This window comes from Spodoptera frugiperda, chromosome 24 (assembly GCF_023101765.2).
Source record: "Spodoptera frugiperda isolate SF20-4 chromosome 24, AGI-APGP_CSIRO_Sfru_2.0, whole genome shotgun sequence".
Classification (NCBI taxonomy): Eukaryota; Metazoa; Arthropoda; class Insecta; order Lepidoptera; family Noctuidae; genus Spodoptera; species Spodoptera frugiperda.
The window spans coordinates 2,693,406-2,711,773 of record NC_064235.1 but is presented as its reverse complement, the minus strand read 5'-3'; the positions used below and the strand labels follow the sequence as shown (position 1 = coordinate 2,711,773).

The 18,368-nt window shown below is 39.2% G+C and overlaps 2 protein-coding genes across 3 annotated transcripts in view; one reads left to right on the top strand and one right to left on the bottom strand.

The window, feature by feature from the left end:
* Positions 1-18,368, bottom strand: part of LOC118278720 (alpha-centractin) — an 800,945-nt gene that overhangs the window by 531,722 nt on the left and 250,855 nt on the right. The gene's annotated exons all lie outside the window — the stretch shown is intronic.
* LOC118278822 (protein neuralized) overlaps positions 1-18,368 on the top strand; it is a 54,858-nt gene that overhangs the window by 7,197 nt on the left and 29,293 nt on the right. Inside the window, exon 1 of one of the 2 annotated variants that reach the window (XM_035598189.2) lies at positions 11,023-11,552. The exons of the other annotated variant lie outside the window; for it this stretch is intronic. Within the exon in view, the coding sequence (XP_035454082.1) occupies positions 11,339-11,552 (214 nt within the window). The 5' untranslated portion in view covers positions 11,023-11,338. Of the gene's footprint in view, positions 1-11,022; positions 11,553-18,368 lie in introns of those variants that run through there. 2 annotated transcript variants of the gene reach the window in all.

The window sequence follows — 18,368 nt, the reverse complement described above, 5'->3', positions numbered from 1 at the left end:
GACTCCAGCTCAAAGAGCAGGAGTAGGAACAGGGTGGTTTTTAATCAGTAAGAGTCTAACACTCCCTCTCTCCTCGCCCAAGGCGGGAGAAGTCATTGGATTATTTTCCCCCTCAAAAAAAAAAAAAAAAAAAAAAAGTTATTCTTATTGTGCAATCTTTACTACCTGTTTATCTGTTCGAAACAGCTGATGGTCAGATTTTTTTTACTGGTTACATAAATCAGCTGTGATTTGGACATTTTTTTTATACTTTGTTTTTTAAGGGGGCGAAAATCATCCAATGACTTCTCTCACCTTGGGCGAGACGAGAGGGAGTGTCAGACTCTTACTGACTAACAACCACCCCGTTCCTACTCCTGCTTTTCGAGCCGGAGCCCCGGACACCCAGACTTGAAACAACAATTTGTGGATCACACAAAGAGTTGCTCCGTACGGGAATCGAACCACTGCACTTACTAAGCACTTTCTACTTACCCCATGAATCTAAAAGGCTTTAAGACCAACAATCTACCTTAGCAACAACAGTTTAATACAAAACAAAAGACGACACAACCGAACAAAGCAAACACACCTTTAAAAACTAAGTAATAGAACACAATTTCCCATAACAAAATATCTAGACATGGAACTATTGACCTCCATATCAAAACACTAAACATTGTATTATCAACCTTTAGCTAAAAACTTTAAGGTCGATTGTCGCATATCAAGGGCAAGTTTGAAGCCAACAGCTGTGAATCAGCTGTGTTCATATAAAATGCTTAAAGTTTTTAATTTAATGCATTTCATGTATGTAGGTATTTATAAATTGCACCTGAGTCTTGGTACCGATATAATATTAAGGCTTTTAATCTAAAAGGGGTAGGCAGAGGTGTACAATGTATGTTTACAATGTAATATCCACTGGTTCCAGTTATGCTAAGAGTCCTATGTAATAGGGAGTGAGGATATTGGCATGTCATTCTACCTATTTATAATCATCCTTTATAAATTCTATGTATGATATGGTCGGTCACCTGATGTAAGCAATCTGGACACCCGAAACACTAGAGGCGTATTACAAATGCGTTTTGCCAGATTTTTTGGTCATTGCAAGGTAACCATTTATCCGGAGCTGCGGACTGCCTAGCGGGTTTACCGGGGCTCCGGTTCGAAAGCAGGAGTAGGAACAGGGTGGTTTTTAGTCAGTAAGAGTCTGACACTCCCTCTCGCCTTGCCCATGGCGAGAGAAGACATTGGATGATTTTCCCCCCTTAAAAAACAGCTAGCATTTAAAAAAAAAATGACACGACAAATCACAGCTGATTTATTTAACCAGTAAAAAAATCTGACCGTCAGCTGTTTCAAACAGAAAACAGGTAGTACGTTGCACAATAAAAATACCTACATACATAAATATACATACCAAAGAGGTTTATAAAAAAAAAAACATCGGACAATTGACCATTGAAAGATGTCCTTTGACTGTCTTGCCAAAAAAGGGGTCTGCCTGCCTATCCTCCTAGTGTGCTAGAAAATCCAAGTAACTTAAAATGTAATGTTTTTAAACGATTGCTTACCATCAGGTGATCCGTCTGCTCGTTTACCGGCTTATAACAAGAAAAATAAGATTACATTAATCCAGACTTTACTCAAATAAAACATAACACCTCCTTTTTCCTAATCGGTTAAAAAGCTACCCAGCTCTATAATAAAGACTCCCACGCGCCATGAGTTTAGAAATAAAGCCTGCCCATTCATAATCCGGATGAATGCGATCCCTTCGTCTCTCCCACGGTTTGGTAATAAATAAAAAAAAATAAGTCGTTACTGTACAGTTATTTTGACCTTTTTTTGAGTGGGGGAAGTCATCCAATGGGTTTTTAGAGAACAGAGGGAAAAGTTTCCTAAGAAAAGGAGGATCCTCCGACCAGGCGAGGTGATCAGCCTGGCGGGCTTTCTGCCCAACTGTTGTTCGTTGGGATTTTCTATCCGTGTTAATTCGCATGTAAACTTCATATGTGCGATGCAGAATATTTATGACGTCATCCGTTGATTTGCTCGTCGATAGTCTATGTGCGACTTCTGTCATCTGTCACTTGTCAGAGTGTCGCCACAGGTTCTCTCGTCTTGGGCGAGGCGAGAGGGAGTGTCAGACTCTTACTAACTAAACACCACCCCGTTCCTACTCCTGCTTTGAGCCGGAGCCCCAGTAACCTGTTTTTTTTTTTTTTTTTTTTTTATTGTAATATAGTTTAATCTCCACGGACTCGAGTCCGTGCCCTTGTTATTCAATTTGCTATAATTATACTAAAACTAGAACTTATGACAATAATATTACATGCTACAACAACACTATTCATTTTACAATACATAAGATCTTATAACATTACTTGCATTACACTGGACCTGCTGGATCCAACCCACCAGCACGGTGAGCGAGCCGACCTGCTCCAGCAGAAGGCACCCGTTCACGAGCATGACTTGTAGGCCAGCAATCGGTCCGATCGACCATTATGTAGGGAACGGAGCGACCCAACCCACAGCGCCACCAACTGTAGAGCATTTAGGAATGCATGACGTCTCCGCACACGCGGCAGTAAGTCGATTCCAGCAGTGCCAGTGCAATTTGTCAGTCTTATAAGTTAAGTTACATCTACAATAATTATTGTTACAGATTTTACTCAATATCAAAATAAATATAATTAATTATTTTATAATAATTACGTTGATTTGCAAAACAAACACACACAAAGTAGTTAAGTTAATGTTTACCTTGATATTATGTTATTACACTCATTGTGACTGCAATAACATAACATTAAGGCAGTTTCAATTACATGACACGATAATGTCCTCGTCCCAGCAACTCAGCTCAAGCCTAAAGCGAGTCCTCCCCGCCCAAAAGAGCGCCGATAACCGTTGCGTCCCTATTCCTTATTGCCATTTTAAGGTTGTAGTCCAGGATCCCCCGCTCACTCTCACCCACCGCTCGTCTGATGATTTTGCTGATCGCGTCGTCACTGACATCCGTGTAGTAAACACAGCTGTCAGTGTGACGAGATATAGCTACGACGGCATGCGGTACGCTGTCGTGTATCCGCTGTTTCCTCTGCGCTGTGTTCACAACTACCACTGCCGCGCACGATAGCCCCTGGGCCTCGTGCACCGTGAGTACGCGTGATCCCGCACCTGAACCGTATCCCTGGTTTTTTAGGGATTCCTTTTCTGCCTGGGTATGTACCAGGTATAACGTGTTCGGTGAAGATTTTGGGATCTGCGCTCCTGAGAAACTTTTTAACTCAAGGGATCTCACATTCGACCTAGCCGAGTAAATACCACAGTACACAGCACCAAGAGCATATGCTACGTCCATTGGGTTTCTGTGAGTGCAGAGAAGTTCCTGGCTTATAGCCACGATGCACGTAGGGCGGGTGTAAATGAGGGGAAGAGGTTGTCGCGGTCAATGAAGGGAAGTTGATTCACGTCACCAATCAGCAGGACTTCTTTAACCTGAGATATTCTAGCTGCCATCACAATGGCCCCAAAGTGATTCATGAGAGCCTCATCTACCATCATTCGATGGCAGCTCTCTTGCTCTTTGAATCCATTCACTAAAATGGACGCCATTGTTCGGACCTTTGATTTGACCATCCCCCCGATTCGGCAGGATAGTTTGTCTCTTAGGTCATTTGCCGCTTCAGTTGTTGTGGTGACGATTAAATCTCTTTCCGCTTCGAATTGGTCGATTATCCAGGTAGTTTTGCCGCATCCTGGTACACCATTTGTCCAGTGAAACGTCGGGGTGTCCCAACCCCCAAAGAGAACGCCTTCCGGTCCAGATTCAGAAATGGATTTTGCCATTTCCAGAATCCCATCGTCCAGCATTATCCTGGTGCACCTAGCAACCACCACTAAGGAGTCTTCGGGAGGAGTCCTAAATTTCACAACTCCGCGTTGATCCGACTCCTTCTCGTCTAAAGACACAAATCCTGCGGTAGCGTTGTAAGCTGCCATACTACGACTTATCGAAGCTCCTCTCAATACTTTCGACGTACTGTTGTCGTATATGACTGCTTCCGCTGCCTCGAGTCTATCATTCAGTATGAGCTCGTTACCCTGCAGGTAAGCCTGCAGAATCGTTCTGCAAGTGCGTTGATTTACTTGCTTTGTTGCTTCTATTACTGCGACAAACTCGAGGAAAGCGTTAATGATATGGTCCCTAGGTGTGGTGGCATGGCGAAGCTTCGGTGGACAGACATGACCCATTGCAGCTTTTGTTGGTTGTGGCCTGGATTGAATAGGATGTGCTTGGGCGACGTGACTTCCCCCGCGAGCGGATCCGGACACTCCCCTTCTGAAAGGTGATGAAATAATGCCCGCAGCCGTACATATGGCTGATGTTATTGCCCACAGGTTACTTCGTGAGGTTCGTTCCTTGTGTTGCCTTTCAGCGTTTCGTTGCTGTTGTTGCAGAGCACTCTGTTCCAAATGCCTTTGCTGCAAACGCTCCGAACCACTTAGGGAACCAACGCTTGGCGGATCCTGGACCGGTTTTCTGAGGAAGCTAAGGTCTTCACCCCTATCCTCATAAACGATGACTTCATGATATTCGGAAGCCTGAACACAGCCCATGAGATCCGCTATCTTTCCCTTCTCGGAAGCCACCACTGCAGCATCCACGCTGATAACTCTTGACTGTACGCCCTCTACTTGACCCCACTTGCTTATACCGGATAACACCTTACATGCCTGTTCGAAGCAGGTCACCGCCCGGTAACCTGTTACGTTGCATGAGGTTAAAATTTGTGTGTTTATTACTCAACCACGTCAAACACTTACCCGATCTAGTTATAAAGTCAAAGTCAAGCATTTATTTTAAATAATCCTTAATAAGGCACTTTTGAAACGTCAAATTGAATTCACCGTCTCTGTCTGTCAGTGAAGCTAGGTGGTCGTTCCAATGTGTTGCTTCGAATGGAGAAGAACGAACAAAAAATTTCATATCAAATCAGAAACCTACTCAATCGTCACATGTGTGGGAGAACCATGCTTTGGCACTGCTAGGCCAGTGACCGGAGTGATACCACGGCCTTACAGAAAACCGACGTGAAACAACGCTTGCGTTGTGTGAGTGAGGTTACCGGAGGCCCGATTTCCCGGAAAAAGCCGGCAACTCACTTGTAACGCCTCTGGTGTTTCGGGTATCCATGGGCGGCGGCGATTGCTTACCATCAAGTGATCCGTCTGCTCATTTACCGGCTTATACAATAAAAAAAACATTTGCGATACGACCGACGATTCAGTTTAAAAAAAAACTAGACTGAAAAAAGAGCCCAGGTTGAAAGACCTCAATCCCCCTTCATACACATCTGACCTACCATATGATTATAAACAGAAGCCGTAATTCAAATTTCGAACATCTCATGAACTTCCGGCACATATGCGCACACGCATCTGTCATTACTATTCGATGTGTTCGATATTTGAATTGGTGTTTATCACCTTTAGGATGCACCTTTGGTATTTAATTGTGTTTGCAATAGATTGTTGTGTTGGTCTATTGGTTTTAAGTGCGGCTGGCGATCTCTAGCACGTGGCTTCATAAAAAAGTGCGTACATATTTTTTTCCTAACGGTTGTGAGTATATAGAATAGAATCAGCCGTTAATTTGCGGAAATCCATTCTACACTCAAAATATAATAAGATTTTTAGTTTTAATTCCGCTTTTACATGTATTATTTTAACAAGCAGTGTGCAGCACCCACCCGCAATTAAATGCTCATGCAGCCTAATTACCCCCTTCCCCGATTCGCAAACAACCCTTCATTCCTAACCCCCTAAATACCAGCAACGCACTTTTAACGCCTCTGGTGTTTCAAGTGTTCATGGGCGGCGGTGATTGCTTACCATCAGGTGATCCGTCTGCTCGTTTACCGGCTTATTCCATAAAAAGTTTGTTACTAAAAATCCCTATACTATAACTACTAGCCAGTCCAGAACCATGAAAAACTTAATAATACTTTACTCAACCGATCACATTGTTCGCATATTAATTCGACCAGCTGTCATCTGTACCAACTGTCACCTCAGTTGTTCAGGCTACTGACTTGGGACGATCTGAAGTTGGTTCCATACCTTATTACCTTTAAAACTGCGACAGGTAGTGGATCTCAAAGTTTCATCCCACCCTCTGCCTGATCCGGAGCTGCGGACTACCTAGCGGGTTTACCGGGGCTCCGACTCGGAAAGCAGGAGACGGAACGGGGTGGTTTTTAGTCAGTAAGAGTCTGATACCTCTCGCCTCGCGCAAAGCGGGAGAGGTCATTGGATAATTTTCCCCGCTCAAAAAAAAAACCCCTCTATTATTTGGGACTCGAAAGTCAAAAATTATTTATTTGAAATACACCGGGAAGGCATTCTTGAACGTCAAAGCAAATATTACAATATAAATAAAGCAAAAGTGTCTGTCTGTCGGTCAGTCCTCTAGTTGCTCTATTTGCTCGTTCCAAAGTGTAGATTCCTATGGAGAACAACGAGTAAGAAACTCCATAGGTAATTTTTTTTTTACATTTAATGGGTCGACGTTTGGCCGCTATCTCGCCTGAATAGTAAGTGATGATGCGGCCTACGATGGAGCACGTCTGCCCATAAGCAACCTATTCACTCGGGCTTTGAAGACACCCAGGTTAACATCAGGAAACTCAGATCGTACGAGTGGGTGGGATATCTACCATGAAACAGTGACGCCTTGCCGATTGTCTTGTGGTTCGGTGATGGAAAGGACTAGCGCGAATCAAGTTGTACAATTCCCCCGCACACTCTCCGAAATGTTACTCTTTTTCAATCAGATTCACAATACAATTCTTGGTTACATTGTTTCGATAATAACTTGGCCAACTATCCTAATAAAGAAAAGTTACTAGCATCTACGTAAAACTTAAATTCTCCTCACACGATAATAAAAATTTGAGCACCGCAGCCCAACGAAAAGGCCAAGCAAGGACGCGTTCGAACTTCGAAAAAAGTTTGTACAAAAAAAAAATGGCCGACATCTGTCAGATAGGCACGCGCCGGCGCGTGGCAACAGCCAATAGGAGAGCTTCGCAATTTAAAAAAATGGTTTTTCAATGCTAGCAATATGGCGTGGCTTGCTCGCGTTTCTTTTTTCGTAGAAATTTGACATTTTGCAAGGTTTTTGACCTCTTGTTATGGGAGCGATTGGAATTTTTAATTAGTTTTTTTTTTGATGTGTACATTCCTATCTATATTCATTGTAACTTTCTTTAGTAATTTAGTGTGTATAGATAGTTGAGAAAGGCCTGGAAAATAAGGGTTTCAGGTACCTTCTACAGTAGTTTGTTTTGATGTTTGTTGTTCAAATCAAATCATTTATTTGTAAACATAGGTTAGGTTATACAGTTGTTTCAATGATTACATGCAGTGGAATACAGCAAGACCATATACTCGTATGTTTTGCATTGAAGCTTACAAATTCATTTGATACGAAGATAATATGTAATTTTAAAGAAACAAAAGAAGGGTTAAAAACACAACAAAAGTTCTTAGAGTTTAAAAGTTCTTAAAGTTTTATTTAAAAAAAAGAAATGAATGATACTCTGTAGAAAAGGAAAATAGGAAAAGCTTTTTTTCTTTATAAAAATTTTTGATACGTAGAATACGAATCCAACAAAACAAAATTCGTGAAAATCTGACCAGCCGTTTTTGAGATATAAACGCTGAAACTAACTAACACAAGTTTGTTTTGTTTTATTTCAAAGTAAACATTGCTTGTATGTTCTTTGTTTATAAATATAGAATGTATTTCCTTGTCTTTTAAGTTTCATTTGTTTTTTTTTATTGTAATGAAACATTTAACAAAACGCGCCTTTATTTGCCAAAGTGTGACTTTTGGGTCGATTCTTGGAGCGGGCAAAGTATTATTCGACTTTTAGAGTTGTAGCACGGAGTCAGAAATAAGGTAGATGACTAATTTTTATTTTAATGTCCGTCTTGTAGATTATTTTAAAATATTACACACGTATTTTTTTTATTTGCTTACGGATACAAATACTTTTGACGATATTAGGTACTTATATTGATTTGAAATATCGCGTGACGTCACTTCATTGCCACTCCTAAACTTTGATTCGTGTTTTCTTATCTTATAAATATGACAAAATAAAAAATACGTGTCTAATATTATTCATTACCTAACTGACGGACTAAATAGATTTTTAATTTTCTTACCCCGTCATCATCCCTATTGGTAATAGATTCCTCTATTACATGGGACTTATATCATAACTGGTGAAAAGTGAATTTACATTGTATACGGTATGGAGATCACTCATATGACTTAAATGGAACTACAAGTGGTACTCGTCCACAGAAGCATAATACAACTAAATATTTCAACGTAAACTGAAAATGGGGAGAAATAAATTTTCAAACAAAATAAATAATTAAATTAATCAAGTATTCAATTCTGTGTGAACAGCTCAATGTTCCTTGACCACAGAAGAGCTGTAATGTTGTAGGTTGTCTAGGAATATTACGGACATGCGACACGGCTGTTATAATGCCGTATTTGTAAAGAGTGTTCAAATTAGCTCATAGAGAATAATGCACTTTTTGGCTTACCTACTAGGCTTATTTCGCTCATTTTTCGTATATCGTCAACTACGATGTTAACAAATATAACACAACACACACACACACACAACTTCACGCCTTTTAATCCCCGAAGGGGTAGGCAGAGGTGCCCAGTAATGCCGCTATACAATGTACACCCACTTTTCACCATTTGTGTTAAAGTCCCATGTAATAGGGGGTAAGCCTATTGCCATATCCTGGACACAATTCCAGACTCCGTGCTACTACCGAGAAATTTTCTAAAATCCGAAAAAAGCCCAGTAATACTTCGCCCGACCCGGGGATCGAACCCGAGACCCCTTGTTCGGCAGTCGCACTTGCGGCCACTCGACCAACGAGGCAGTCTTAACAAATATGTGGTTTAAATTAAGTCATAAGAGGTTTCTCCATACGGTATGTGGACCTCTGCTTACCCTAGACATACCAGAGGTTCATAAAAAGACAAAGGATCCACAATAACCCTAGACCTAATAGAAAGTGCAAATATTATTATTCCCCCCACAAAATATGTCGTCGCGAGCCACATTGCGAATTGCCAGATGCGTGGACGCACCTTGCGTCGCGCGCATGCGTCTTTACGCCCCTCCCTCTAATTTCTTTCGCATCTGTCAAGTTGTTTTTTTTTTAAATAGATTAGGATTAAGGTATAGTGACCTTTGTTCCTTTGTTGGGTACTGTTATAATAGCGTTTTAATTATCTGTGGTAAGTGAAAGGTGTTGGGTACAGTTCCCGGGTCGGGTAAAAGGGTTTTTGGTTGTGGATGTAGCCTTTATGTGTAGATATTATATAGAACCACTGACCTTCCCCTTAGTCGAGTGGTTACGAGAGCAATTGCTAGACAAGGTCTCGGGTTCGATTCCCGGGTCGGGCAAATAATTACTGGGCGTTTGCGGTCAGAGTTTGGAATTGAGTATATAGCAATAAGCTCACTCTCTATTACATGAAACTTATAAAACAAATGGTGAAAAGTGAGTGTACATTGTATAGCGGCATTACGTGCCGTAATGTACTATAGTAATATGTGTGGACAGAGATGTACACCTCTGTCTATCCCTTCGGGGATAAAAGGCGTGACGTTGCATTAATAAAATAGAAATCAAAAACACCTATTACAGCTTTGAATCTTAAAGCAATTATATTATCCAGTTCAACATAGCACCTGCTATCATATTGTCGCAAGCAGTGATGTCATCCTCTTAATAGGAACCGCTTAATTTCTCCAATTTAATAATAATTAAACATGTCAAAAGGTTAATAGCTTCCTTTGGCAAGGGAAGCTGGTGTCTGGTATTGGGGTCGCTCCTGATACTATAGGAGTGATAATAAGGTAGATGACCAATTTTTATATTAATGTCCGTCTTGTAGATTAGTTTAAAACATTAGACACGTACCTATTTGTGACTATTTTCTTACGGCGACAAATAATTTCGAAGATTTATGTTGATTTGAAATATCGCATGACGACATTTCTAGGTAAATTTTATAAGTAGAAATAACATATTTGCATCCACTCCTAAACTTTGATTCGTTTTTATCATAATACACAATGTTAGATATCGTGATGTCACTGAGAAATTTTTGAAAAATTTGGAAGGCCACAATAACGCCAAGAATCCATTTTCCTTTACTCATTTGTAGCATTTGCGAAAATTCTATCAACGAGACACACTCTTATTGTAATTGTCTTGTAGATAATATTAATTACTTTTGTAATAATGGCCTAGTGTATTACCGTAAGGACTATATTAAGACTAAATAAGTGTGAAACAGCCGTGCTTTCGTCACTGCCAGGCCGGTTCGACCGGAGTGATACCACGTCCTCACAGAAAACCGACGTGAAACAACGCTTGCGTTGTGTTTCGTTATGTGAGTGAGGTTATCGGAGGCCCAATTACCCCCTTCCCAATCTCCGATTCCCCAACAACCCTTAAATCCCTAACCCCCAAAAGGCCGGCAACGCACTTGTTACGCTTCTGGTGTTTCGGATGTCCATGGGAGACGGTGATTGCCTACCATCAGGTGATCCGTCTGCTCGTTTACCAACTTATTCCATAAAAATACTCTATTAACTATAACAGAGAATCTCAAAAATCCTAACACCATCAACAACCTAAACCGAGAATCGTATCAGAGACTCCAAGCCCTATACACACTACCTTTCGAACAAACATCATAGCAAATTATTCATGTTACAATAAAAATATGACCCACAAAACATATTAACACCTTTACACCCGAACAAAGAGCCTCAAGTACCAACTTACTACACATTTTGCCAAATGACATTTGAAATTAACTTTTCTCAAACCATCCCTTTGTCCTCAGCATCTGCCTGTTCTGAAAATACCTATCTGTTGACATTCTCCCACTACTGAACACCCATCTCACTCTAACGTTCCAAAAAAGAAAGGGACGGCGTAAGGGCTGTTGATGCGCGCGCAGCTTTCCCAGAGCCCTTGCTTCGTTGAACGTGCAACGCTCGTCACTCCGCCGCCGGACCGCGTCGCGTGCGGACGTGTAACGTCCAAGCTTCGTTCGTAAAGTGCGTTATGGATATCGCGAGTTCGTAATTAATTCGTTTACTCAATCGTGCGTTAATTTCACTTATCGTGTACTCTTAATTTTTACGGTGTATCAAAATAATTATGATATAATATTTTTCCTTTTGTTTTCTACGGTTTATTTGGATTGTAACCTTTTTCGATGATGGGCGTTAGTGGTTGTATGAGCGTGAGGCAGGCAAGGGGCTCCTGTCACTGCCCCGCGTGCCCTAGGGCTTCGGGCCATGGGGTACAAATGCCCCCTCAAACGCTCGTACTCCCCCCTATGGCCTTAGAGCCAGAAACAACCCCTGTAAAGGATAAGAAAGGATCTAAAATGAAAGTCCTGAAGAAAATTAAGAAAAAAATCGGATTAGGTGAGTTTTTAACGGTTTTTTTATTCGTTTTTTCTAATTTTCAATGTGGGTACCTCACAAAACTATTTTTAAATATTTTTTCTTGATTTCTCGTTAATAAATCATTTTTAATTGTTGTTTTATGGTGGTATATGGCCTATTTATACATAAATATGGTAGTTATTACATTGGCTTGGTTTCGTAACGGTCCTTATTCAATATACACGCGATTTTTATCTGCATAAGCATGAAGGTACCCTCATGATTTTTTTTTAAATGTTACCTTTAACATTAACATTAGTTTTAACAAGTTTTTTTGCTGTTAAAGTTAATTCAAGTTGTTGTTTATGAATTTTTCTGTTTTGTAATTGAGATAAAAGTGGAATTGGTGTTTTTTTTTCAAGTGTTTGTGTATGTGTGTGGACTTAAGAAAACGATATGTTGAGTATGTACTTTTGTTAAGCTAATATTGTAGTTACTATGTTAATATTTTTGGACATAATATCACGTCTTGTAGGTAAATAGTACACATATTTTTTCGTCATATATGTTCCACTATAAGGGCGATATCGCGTGCAGATGTTTTTTTAGTTTTGTTTTTTTAATACTGACTTTTTTATAGTATAACCAATTTCGATAGAGTAATAAAATTCAACTGCCGTATCGTTACATTGGATTTGTAATCATAGAAACTGAGATTAGCAAAAAATTTTTTGCCTATAAAATTGGTTGGGTCTATTTTTTGCGACTGTTTTTTTGTTTTGTCTCATAACCGGCGTGGTAACCAGATGTTTTAATGTAAGAAGCTAAAGTACCCTTTTTTTTGATGAGAGAAAAGCATCCAATGATATCACGCTTTGCATCGAAGTGAGAAGGAAGTGTCAGACTCTTACTGACTAAAAACCACCCCGTTCCTACTCCTGAGATGAGTTTAGAGCACCTATTAAACAGTTTTCAACATGGTCGGCAACAAACTCGTGCTACCTCTAGTGTTGCGGGTGAACTTAGAATACGGTGTCCGCTTACCATCAGTACCCTTAGTACGAGTTTGCTTTACGTTGAACGAAAACGAAACGAGAGTGCGTTCGGCGCCGTGATTGGCCGGCGCGAATGAACTAACCAATCAAAGTGCCGAATGCTCCCTTGTTAAACGTAAAACAATATCGTACTAAGGTCTCAGTCAGACCGTCAGCTTAGTTGCTACAGATACAGTGGGTAGTATTATAAATTGTCAATTTTGAGCCATTTTTAGATTCGAAAAATGCTTTAATTTTGTCTAAAAAAAGAATGGTTATAGCGCATGTCTATCTGCCATCTGCCTTTAATGATTTGACCGAACTTAGTCGTTCTTTTGTTTTTTTCTTTATTGTTTCTAATTTACTGACCACCTGTCTCGCACCTTGTTTTTTGATAGAAAATCTATGCTAGTATTGAAACCTCCTTAGTTGAGTGGTCTTAAATTGTGCCTGGATAACTATAAATAGACTCACTTTCTATTACATTTTTAAGGGGAGAAAAAATCATCTAATTTCTTCTGCCTTTGCCGAGGCTAGATTGAGTGTCAGACTCTTACTGACTAAAAACCACCCCGTTCCTACTCCTGCTTTTCAAGTCGCAGTCCCAGTAAAGTATTATTCTAAAGTCCTTGAAACTTTTTTAAAGGATTTTCCTCTACCAAAGATAATGGGTTTATATTGCATCATATTAATAAAATTTAAGGAAATGTCAATCAATAACTTGTATGTTATGCAGATTTTTAGATATGATGTGATATGATGACGTAAAAGACATTTGTTCACCACTCCTATTGTTGTCGGGTGTCAGATACCCGGCTAAGAGACTACACATTTGACAGAGACTGGGCAGCAGCGCTCTCTGATAAGCCTGATCTAAATTGCCTGCCTTTTTCAAGGGGGGAAAATCATCCAATGACTTCTCTCGCTTTAGTCGAGCCGAAAGGGAGTGTCAGACTCTGACTAAAAATAATAACTGACTAATAAAATATCTTCTGATTTGTTTCGTTGCGGGATCCAAGACAGTCATTCATGTCCCTGAGACGTTGGACTTCAGTGTTCCGGTGTTTTCATGTTTGTATCTACTGTAGATCCTGGCATAGAGCTACGAGGTCCGCGTTGCTCTATGGATCCTGGTGCACAGGAGTTGCAGCGGTATGGGAGGTAGTAGCAGGCTTGTCACATTAAAAAAAAGTTTAGTAGTAGACTCAAACTGTTGTTGTTGATGTGAAAGTACAATGCAATATCATCATATTATGAAATTGTTTGTGTTTTTGTATCAAAATATCGATTTCAACATTGTCTTCAAGAGGTCATATGGACATTCACCGATTTTAAACACATTAAAATAAAAATTTCTCAATTATACTACCTAATTATCATTGATATGTTATTAAAAAGCAATTTTAAAACAAGAGCAGTTATTAAATTACGATATTTAAACGTTTTGTGGAAAAAAAACACAGTGCAGTTTCTCAAACCTTTTTTTATGGAAAAAATAAATACTTCCCACACTAGCGAATTTATATTCGTAAGTATTTTCAGTCGCTAGCTGGGCTCACTGATTGATCATACTGACGTACTATTGTTTTATAGCTTTCTAAATTGACGTGCCTTGATAAATGGCCTATCCAGCACAATAAATATTTTAAAATTGAAACCAGTAGTTCTGACGATCAAACAAACAATCAAACGAAGAAACTCTTTAGCTTTACACTATTAAAGTACCTAGTTTAAAGTTACAACTTATACCTTAAATTATGTATGTGATCTGCCTACCCCTTCGAGGATTAAAACCTTTATTATTGTACAAAAAGAATAACGCATTTCTCTCGAATTTTTACCTAAACTACTCATAATTTGTTACTCACAGTTTAGACAATAGATCTACTAAACTCCAGATGTTTTCCTACACTATTATGTGCCTTTTACATCCGCAACTCCGTAGGCTGGGCCCTATATTATATCCGGTACTCCGGACAATAGACCAGATGTGTTAGAAGCTTAAATGGGGTCTTAAACAAAATTTTCGACTTGGGAATTTTTGAACCAGTACATCTGGTGTCGAGAAATTTTTTGCAAATTTTTTTTGGTAGTTACAAGTTTTTTTTTGTTTTGTTTTGTTTAAAAGTAATTTGGATGTTGAAACAATTGGGGTTTTTAAACAGATGTTTGTAGTTTTGTTTTTATGTAAGTAGTGGTGCTGAGATTTTGTAATGTGATGTTGTTTTGTTTTTTTTTTTTGGTGACAGTAATTTGTTTTGCTGTATGTTTGTCTTTTTTTAGGCTTTTGTTCAGCAGTGGACGTCTCTCGGCTGATGATGATGATGATGTTTGTTTAAATCGTGATTCTGTTTATAGTTTGCGCGGAACTAGTAGGCTGTTAAGTTAGGTGAAACGTCCAGACACAACAAAGTCCAAAGTCAAAGTTTCTCAGTAGTAGCACGGAGTCTGAAATTGTGTCCAGTATATGGCAATAGGCTCACCACCTATTACATGGGACTTACAACATAAATTGTGAAAAGTGAGTGTACATTGTATAGCGGCATTACGTGCCTTAATGTACACCTCTGCATACCCCTTCTGGGACAAAAGGCGTGACGATACATGACATCATTACAACCTTTTTCCAGCAGACTACCTACAACGCTCCTTACATACTTCTAAACCTAATTTAAAAAGTTTACAACAGTAATACAAGCTGCGGACTACCTAGCGGGTTTACCGGGCCTCCGGCTCGAAAAGCAGGAGTATCGAACGGGGTGGTTTTTAGTCAGTAAGAGTCACACTCCCTCCTCGTCGCCCAAGGCGGGAGAAGTCATTGGATGATTTTCCCCCTCAAAAAAAAATACAGTAATACAGGATGTCTCAAAAAACAAAACACTGGCGGTATTGTTAGATCATTCGGTATCGTCCGGTTATCGAACGTGGTATATGATCGTGATCCATGTGTGGTCACAATTACTCCTCGTGAAGAGATCGTGACTCCCGCGCCGCTTCACTGACGGACAGACTGACGGACAATTCAATTTGACGTTTCAAAAGTGCCGCTAATTTAGGTATTAATTGTAATAAATGCTTTCCATCAGTGATGTGTTGACTGTAGGTGTGTTAAGAAGATGTAATAGATAAACTGTGAAATTATGTGACCGTTTTCATTTATACTAAGCTATGTGGATGTGCGAGGAAGATGCGCAGCTCGAGTACACGATGAATCGATAGTAGGGAAGCCATCCATAGCACGCATCTTTCCAAATAAAAAACATAACTTAGCTGAGTCCGTTTCCACCAGTGCTTAGCTATGTATACCAATGAATATGATTGGTGGCAACCAAACGCATCCACAGCTACGTAGCATAGCACATCTCTGGTGGAAAAAACGTTACAAAAAAACTTTCTCGTTTATAACCTATTATACGCATTATATATTTTTAAATAAAATTATTAAACACAGGAAACGGACATTACCATCCTGTTTTAATTATTTTCCCATCATACGGTTATCAATATTTATTATTCTTTTTTTTATGAAATGACTAATTTGACACTCGTTTGCTGAAATACCTACTTTAATGTCGACATGTAAACAGTGACTCGTGTAGTGTAGATGTCCAGTCAACTGATGGTAGCGAGACATTTTTACTTTTTATTACGGAAACAAATACTTTCGAAGATATATCGATTTGAATTGTCGCGTGCCGTCACTTCTAAGTACATTTTATACGTAGAAAATACATATTTGCTTCTACTCCTAAACTTTGATTCGTTTTATCAAAGTATTGTTATCTTGTATGAAAAAAAAAAAAAAAATGCGTGTCTAATATTTTTCCATTACCTACCTGACGGACTGAATAGATTTTTAATTTTCATACCCCGTCATCAACTCTATTGCGATTTTCAACCCAGCGAAGATTATGGCAGATTCTTCTTATGTAGAGGAGACTCATAGTCCAGCAGTGGACTGCCACGTGCTGCGGGCAGGTGTTACAACATGTCTATATTTGGTTGTATACCCAAAGATTACAGTAGACTAAGTACTCTTAAAATAGATAAACAATTTCCAAAAAACGCCCTATCTTTCGTTAGCTCAGATGGCTATGTATTTCGGAAGTCCTTATCACGGTTGCATATGTCCTATACACCTCTCTTTCTTGCCTACAGAATGTGTATCTAGCATCCCACTCGCTCTTATTTACAAACGACAACAGCTGTTTCGCAACGGGATCTTAGTGGCGTGCGCCGGAGCAGATGTTAGGGGTGGCACGGAGTTATATTTAGATGTTTTTTTTTTTGTGTTTTAGGGATATGTTATGCGTTTAGGTATTTTTGGGTTTGTCTTGCATAATTTATTGTTGATTTGAAATAAACATGCATAAGGAAATGCCACAGCTCCGGTTATTATTGCAATAGGAATTATACTAATTATAAATAATGGATTTTAAGTTGAGACATAATTGGTACATATTATTATCCTTTTGTATAATATTACGACTTTTAAACAATTAATTCTCGTAGAATACTGGTCATGAATATGAGTCTCTAGCACAACTTGAAACTAGTCGAGTTCCTTGTCAAACAGTTACGCAAGCCGATAACATAATAATTAATTTAGCATGTCTCACGACAGTTATAATAAAACAATCTTCTGTCCGAATACTCAAACGCTACACAATTTTAAGACGCTCTCAAAACTAGTTCTGTCCCTATCAATTCTTTATAAAATGACAGAAATAGCACGATATTTAAGTTCAACTTCAAATTGAGTAGCATTTCAGTATGTCTTACGAAAGTTAGGTATAATAAAACAATCTAATTTCATTCAAAAACATACTCGTCCTTTAAAATACCTTCCCTAGCAACTACAGAATGAACCAAGGAGTTTTTATCGCTCTCAATTCTTATGTTGGCAGCCCTGCTATTGTGTCAGTCAGCTGCTCGTACACCGTTTCATTATCCTTACGACATTTGAACACCAGCTGGTTCTTATATGCTTTTTTTAGACCCTCCGACCTTCTAAAGGACCTATTGGAACCTTTTGTAGAAAAAATTGGATACATGTATAGCGATTTTGCACGTCACACGCTTAAGGCGATTCGACTGAATTAAATGATTGGTGATGCTAAAAATAGGTTTATAAAATTGCAGCTCTAACAACTATAGGATTTTGAGAAATTGCATAAGAGTCTTTATGGAATTTAAAACAGTAGCAGCGCGATAATCGTCGCGTCGTGTAATGCTGCTCATGAATATGAGCGACAAGCACGGTTTGAAAGTAGTCGAGTTTCTCGTCAAACAGTTACGTGGTAAGCCGTTATCGTATACGTTATAATTAATTTGAAACAGCTCCAAGTTTGTAGATAAAATGTGAATGCAACTTTGGTCGCATGGAATTTATGGAATTTTTCTTTCATGTTCCCAATCTTGCAGAAATGTAGAGATGAAAAAAGCCCATGTGAAATCAATGTCAGGATTTATACTTGTCTCTGATACAAGCGTACGTGTGTCACTGACAGTAAACCTCGCTACCATCAGTTGACTGGACAATCTCTACACTACATAAGCTACCGTTTACACAATGCCACATATCATTCAGAATATTGAGATCAATTTCATTGCAAATGTGAATTGACCAACAATACACCTTCGAATTGAGAAAAAAATACCAAACAGCTGTTTGCGACCGTTGGATGCGAGACAGAGATGCAAGATACACGTCTTTGTTAGCGAGACAAAGACAGGTATACAACAGATGATCACCCAGGTGATTTTAGATGTTTTTATGGGTAAAAGGTGTATGTATGAAATGGTTCAAGCAGTTTTTGTT